Here is a 6550-nt window from a genome sequence, read left to right on the forward strand (position 1 = left end):
GTAGTAAAACAGAAATGTAACTTGCCTTCCAGGTAAAGCAGTGTCCCATACACCTGGAGTGACTTTTAAGGGCCTAATGACATTTCCTGTAAAACCACACAGATTTTTAGAGTTTAAATGGCGTAACAAACGGGTCTGTACAATAACATCGTGACAGCCACATTACTGCAGTGCAGTTAAGCACTTATGAGCACTGTTCTTCAGAAAATATGGCAATGCAGACTTCTGTATGTATTAGAGTAAAAATGCTGGTCAGAGCAGGAGCAGACATTGTAGCATCTACCTGAATGCTGCTAGGTAATTAAGGTAAACCCCTAATTCACATCAGCTACGTTCCATGTCTGCTTTGTCATCTGTCAGTCCCAAATAGTGTCCTGCAGCAATTCACACTGGATGCCTTTCACGATCTATTCCTGCATCCCATAACAGCTCCATCATCTGTGAATCTTATCAGTACTGAAATTCATCCATCTTTGCTCCTCAATTCATATCTAACGGACATTGGAGCAGGGCTTTCTGTCATGTCGCAGCACCACAGAGCCAGTATGAATTACCACACTGACTTATTGGTGACATACAGCAAAACGCACAGATGACGGAGACACCATCAGTCGCCAACATTGTCAGGCATGCAGACTGAGTACCATGTTGAGTTGTTGCAATTACATTTTAAACTGGGTTAGCCTGCCGCATCAGTTTTTCAGTATAAATGTATCTGAATTCAGATTAGGCCCTCTGTGGGTTGATCATTTTCATCAAATAATGTGGCCTCCTTGTTCCCAACACATTACCCATTCCATATCAGTATGGATATCTAGTATGTGTCACATTTGTAGAATGACCCTGAAGCAGGCAACAATTACAAACACAGATAAGATGTTTGACAGGTTTATTGAAAATGGAAACTAGGTTGGATGTCTGGATTCCTAGTGGGAGAGGGTCTGTCTGAGCTCTGAGGAGGAGAGGTAGGTGGTTGCTGTTTGAACAGCTAATAAGATCGTGCAGAGGGAAGCATGTGGTCTTACTTTAGGAGGAGGAGGAGGGATTCCTGGAGGGATTGAGCCAACCAACCCACAGATGCTGAGTCTGGCAGGTAGTGGAAATAGTTTGGTGATGTTGAATCTCTGTTTTCAAGGAAAAAGAAAAACATCCAATGGAGCAGTCAATGTTGGAGGGTGAACAGGAGGCAAGTGTCTGAATGAAGAAAGAGACTGTTCTCAGATTTCTTCTAGGAGCAGCGTGGAGACTGATAAACAGGACTCACAGGGAGGATATCCCTTTGGATCCATGGAGCTGGGAACTGATCACCAAAGTTGAGGAACTCAAGCTCAAGTTTGGGGAGGATCCTGGTGAATGAAGAAAAAATCTGAGTAAAATAAAAGAACAAGGACTACTAGAAAATACTAGCCTGATTACTACGCTGGTAGAGCTAACAATGTGGCATCTCCCCTTTGGTTCCAGCTCCTTAAACGTGCCTCCTAATTAGTCCTCCTGAGAGCAGCAGCTGCAGTCACAGGCTGGAAAGAGGAGGTGAGAAAGAGACACACAAACACACACCAATCTGTACACAGCTCTCTGAGTATAACAACGTGATTTGTTTTTTCATTTGAGACCTGGTGTGTTTTCAAAGTGTTCCTTTAATTTTTAAGCAGTGTAGATCATTTTAAACCACTGGGAAATGAAGAAAACAGACACAAAAGAAAACCAAAAACCCAAACACCAAAGATCATAACCCTGCTATGCATTGGAACATAACAAAATGGCCCCTCAAAAGGAAAAAAGGGTGTCGCTTTGAAGACGTAATGTCATCAGTCTCTATGGTGCTTTTTACCTTGTATATTTCACATTACTGTCTATTTCATCTTATCACTGCTTATTTTCATACGTTTCTATGGGTCTCTATTAGCTGCAATAGTGGGTCACTATTGCAGCTGATATACTTGAATTTCCTCACTGATGGACTACTGAAGCATTTTTTTTAATTTAAAAACAGGTTGACACGGGCAATGTTACTGCTTTTCATTAACTTGATGTATTTCTCCTCAAAGGCCTTTACAACTTACTAGACGATTAAGTAGTGAACCTCAGCAAACGATAGAAACATCTGACAATAGATTTAACATTGACACAAAGTTATTTAAGAACTAAATTACTGTCAGTCTGACTTCGTAACTCTAATGTTTTATTGGTGTTAATAACGTCATCAGAACCTGAAAATTAAAACCTAGTTTGCGATGTTTAAGTTTCTAAATGTCCACGCGTAGCAATAAAGATTTGGTTTTATACTGAACATGCTTTAAGTGGTGGACACTGAGAGCTGCACCCGTTGTGCAGCCAATCAGCAGCCTGATTGGCTGCTGCCATTCCTGGAGACTCTTTGATCACCACCTGCGCCCAATTACCAGTGGCAGTCGACTGTGCGCACCTTTCTGCTCTTTTCTGTTGTCGTTTTGCCTGTTTTTGTTAAAAATCCACAACTCGGTCGTCTGGCAGACCAGAAAAACTTTCCAGGATAGAGACAGAAAGAATGAGATGGTGTGGGGATTGTTTAACCCTCTGCCGCGCTTCATGGAGTCCAACAGCGAAACTTTCCAGCCCTGGAGGGATTACATGGGACTGTCGGACACGGTCAGAGAGATCCTGCGTCGGAACAGCGCCGCCGAGTCTGTCCTGCCAGCGTGCCAAGCCCATCGCTCCCAGTCTGACCATTTCAGCAGGGCTTTAATGTCGATGCGCATGAACGCAGAAGCCTGCGCGGATGATCTCGTTGCAGACGAATTGCCTGGGTCCTTGGCTATGCTTAACCCAGAGGATATGCTTCGGATCGCAGCAGTATCAGCCAGTGCCACTGCGCTGCAGATACCGACGGATTCCAGATGTCGCCCCAAGGAACGCAGGAGGACCACAACTCGTTGCAAGACTCCAGCTCCAGAGCCGCCTGCGCGTTCTCCTCCTCCTCCTGCTCGCATTTTCTGCAGCTTCTGCAAGCACAACGGCGAGTCCGAGCTTGTCTATGCGTCCCACTGGCTGAAGAACCAGGCAGGAGAGGTTTTATGTCCCTACCTGCGGCAGTACGTGTGTCCCCTGTGCGGCGCCACAGGGGCCAGTGCCCACACCAAGCGGTTCTGCCCCAAAGTGGACAGTTCCTATAGCTCTGTGTACACCAAGACCAGACGCTGATTTAACAGGTGGCCTCAAGACACTAAACGGAAAGCAGCTTCCCTTTTGTCTGTGTGTATTTTGTTATAATAATAATAATAATAATAATTAGGCATCAGTGTGGTTTATTTGAGTGTTACTTGCTTTGTATTTTCATTTGCATGCTTTTGTGTTTGCATGTTTTCTGTTTGGAGTTACTTTTAACGCTTTTTATTTACTATTTAACGCTGTCTGTTTGCTGTTTGGATTTTGTACAATAAGGTAAAGAACGACTGCCAGATATTACGTTTGGGAGGAGAAAAACAATGGTGTTTTTTGTTTTTTTTTGCATGCTTTTAAAACATGGCCAACCAATGTCCAGGTTCATGCCTCTTACCACATACAATGAATGAATAACACAATCAACCCTTTGGGAGGACTTGCAGTTACACTGCATCGCATTTTCTACAGTAGGTTTACATAATGTGACCATGTCAGCATTTTAAGCTTTTAATGAAGGACCTTCTCTTGTTCTGTGTACAAAATTCCTGGGGCTTGTTTTATTTGGAGGATTTTCCAGTTGTACCACTCCAGCTCATGTGGCCCTAAAGTTTGTAAATATTTTTCAAGTTATATATTGGTTCAAGTTATAAATAAGTGGCTAAACTTGAATTTGCCTCCTTCTTTTTCTTGCATTATTTTGTTGTGGCTATAAGGTGAATTTGCAATCTCTTATGCAGAGAATATACCAAAGGCTTCAAGATGTGTATTTAGGACCTTTCTGTTATGATCTGAATGCATGTCATACATGTAAAAGGACACTTTTTTTTATATTTGATTAGTGCCTTTTTTAAAATAGGGGTACATGTGTGAAAGGTACGGCTTGCTTTTTATTTCATAAAAGGATTATATGTAGAAAGTTTTGAGTTTGAAAGGCTTCTCCCAGCTATGGAGAGGTTTTGTATCAACTAGTGATGCTCTATGGTTCTTTGTCTCTGTTTTAAGAAATGCAATACAAAAAAATAATTTTCTGGTTAGCTGGGAAATGCAGCATGGCTACAGGTCTTCCAAGGTCATGTTTTGAAATTCCTGGCTGGGCAACATGTTCTGCCCCATGGTTAACAAAAAGTAAAAACTGAATTAAATCTAGCCTGATTCTCCCTCCTGTGTATCCCTCCCTGGAAACACAATGGATTCTTGGCAGCAGTGGAAGATTGTGTGCCTGACTACGATGTCGGTCGCGGACGTAGAAAATGTGTACATATTTGGACTTTTGATAACAGGATTTCTACGTTTTGGAGTTGGTGGTTACCTGACTTATCGAGTGATTCGCAAAACGTGGGCAGCTGTTCAAAGCGTTCCAAAGCTGCCTGTGATGTTGGATGGAGTCTGTAGAGCGATCAACACTCAGACTGAAATGTTAAGAGAGCAGAATCGCAAGCTGGACACGATTCTTGAACAGAATCGCAGCCTGGCAGCGGTTGGACTCAGAGGTTAAAGGATATAATCTTGGAGAAGTTGTTTGCTCGAGATCTGCGGAAAGTTCCAGAAATTTGGCTATTTGGATTCGCAATTGAGACATACCAGTAAAACTCTTAAGGTAGTTGGAAATTCACAACTGCCTGAACCACAACATTTGTTTTTTTAAATCTGGCTCCTCAATGTGGCCTTGGCAACTTCTGCTAACTGGCTATCGACTAAATATCTCCTGGATGTTATATAAACATGACGCTCTTCCCCAGCACTCCCCTACCAGCTGTGTGCTGATAGGACTATGCAGCCGATTGATAAAACTTCCACCTCACTTCTCAAGGACAATGGCGCTTCTATCAGTGTTGACAGTATAATTCATGCAAAAACACTCAGACTTATACATATTCGTACCCTCAAGATTCCACCGTACCCTTGCTAAATGTGTTGCTTACCCCTGCTGAGGTTTTTTTGTACTGTTTCAGACTCTTCTGCTAAAAATAGTCTGAAATATGATTTCCCCCCCCCTATCTTACTTTACCTAAATGTGTGATTTCATTACTTTTCATAGATTTTCTGATTTCTCAGGATTACCAGCAAAAGCCAATTATTATTAGTATTTCATTACTTTTTCATTGATTTTTAGTTTTATTAGAAGGATTACCAGCTAAAACCAAATATATTTAGTAATTTGGACTTTAGCTGATCTTATACCAGTGACCCAGCTTTCTTAATTAGACTACAAAGGACTGTTATTACTTAGTTCAACTTCAGTACCAGTAAAAGCAATATATTATTAGCACCTGAAAATGTGGATTAAAGCTGTTTTGTACCAATGACTCAGCTTCACTAGTTACAATTCAGTGGAATGATGAGACTATCAATATTATCATCTTTTAGCATAAGATGCTTTATTAAGAGTGGCTTGGAACCAATTTCTACCAGTAAACTTGGAAGGATTATTAATTATTATCACTCCCAAGGATTATAAGTGTCATTTGATTTGTTTTTCTGTGTCTGTCTGTTTATTTTCTTTGTGATTGTATTGTAATTGTTCCTCCTCATGTACAGCGCTTTGAATGTCTTGTTACTGAAAAGTGCTCTATAAATAAACTTACCTTACCCTCACTGTTTTTTTTTTGCACTACGCTGTGCATCTTTGTCTAGTTTTTTGTTTGAAGTTGATACTCGGTTTTGTCTCTTTCCTCCAAACTTAAATCTCAGAATAACTGAGTTTCTTAGACAATAATATTTTCAGAGGCATCCAATGTGATTTGGGAAATATCCAAGAATCCAATTATTCTTTGGCCAGATTAGCCTTCCACAGAACGACCTTCGGACTGAAAAAACAGAACGATGTTGAGATTTTCCATCTGAGCTGAGAGGTGCACTGGAGCCTGACCACCTGAGTTCTAAAGCTGGTTCTGAGGGAAAAAAAACGAACCAAACAGCTAATTTTGGATCACATGTAGGGTGTCCATTTATCAGTTCTTTGGTGGTGCTTCAGTGGTTGCCAAGCTAACAGATCAAAGGTGACTCCCTTTGAGTTCATGCCTCCTCTTCCTCTGGTAAATGTTTAAACAAAAAATGAGTGGATGAGCCCTTTATTTCAACTATAGGGAAAAGTTAAGAAAACATTTGAAAGTTAGGTGTATAATCATTTTAGAAAATATTCTGAATGTCAGATTTTTTCCTTACAGTAGTAGTAGTATACTTATGTTTTTGGTTTCATTAATTCAATCAGGTTATAGAGCATACAAAATCTGAGCAGTCATTTTTTTTTTTTTTATTATCATGCAGTAAGCCAGTTCCCAGATGAGATTTTATCGTTCAGACTGAACAATTGATACAAGACTGATTAGTGTTATTAATGAGACTGATAACATCCTTGATACATTAATATATATTGATGAGCTGCTTTGTTAGTGAAGCTGAGAACAGA

At 40.7% G+C, this 6550-nt stretch overlaps 1 protein-coding gene across 1 annotated transcript; it reads left to right on the forward strand.

Moving 5' to 3' along the window:
- The first annotated feature begins 1612 nt into the window (after positions 1–1612).
- nanos3 (nanos homolog 3) lies at positions 1613–3810 on the forward strand. The gene has a single exon (XM_047366522.1). It carries the CDS (start codon positions 2533–2535, stop codon positions 3178–3180), a length of 648 nt encoding a protein of 215 aa, XP_047222478.1. The 5' UTR covers positions 1613–2532; the 3' UTR covers positions 3181–3810.
- Positions 3811–6550: the final 2740 nt, after the last annotated feature.

This window comes from Girardinichthys multiradiatus, chromosome 5 (genome assembly GCF_021462225.1).
Source record: "Girardinichthys multiradiatus isolate DD_20200921_A chromosome 5, DD_fGirMul_XY1, whole genome shotgun sequence".
NCBI lineage: Eukaryota > Metazoa > Chordata > Actinopteri > Cyprinodontiformes > Goodeidae > Girardinichthys > Girardinichthys multiradiatus.

Coding starts and splice junctions, on each gene's coding strand:
- nanos3 (XM_047366522.1), top strand. CDS start 2,533: ATGGTGTGGGGATTGTTTAACCCTCTGCCGCGCTTCATGGAGTCCAAC.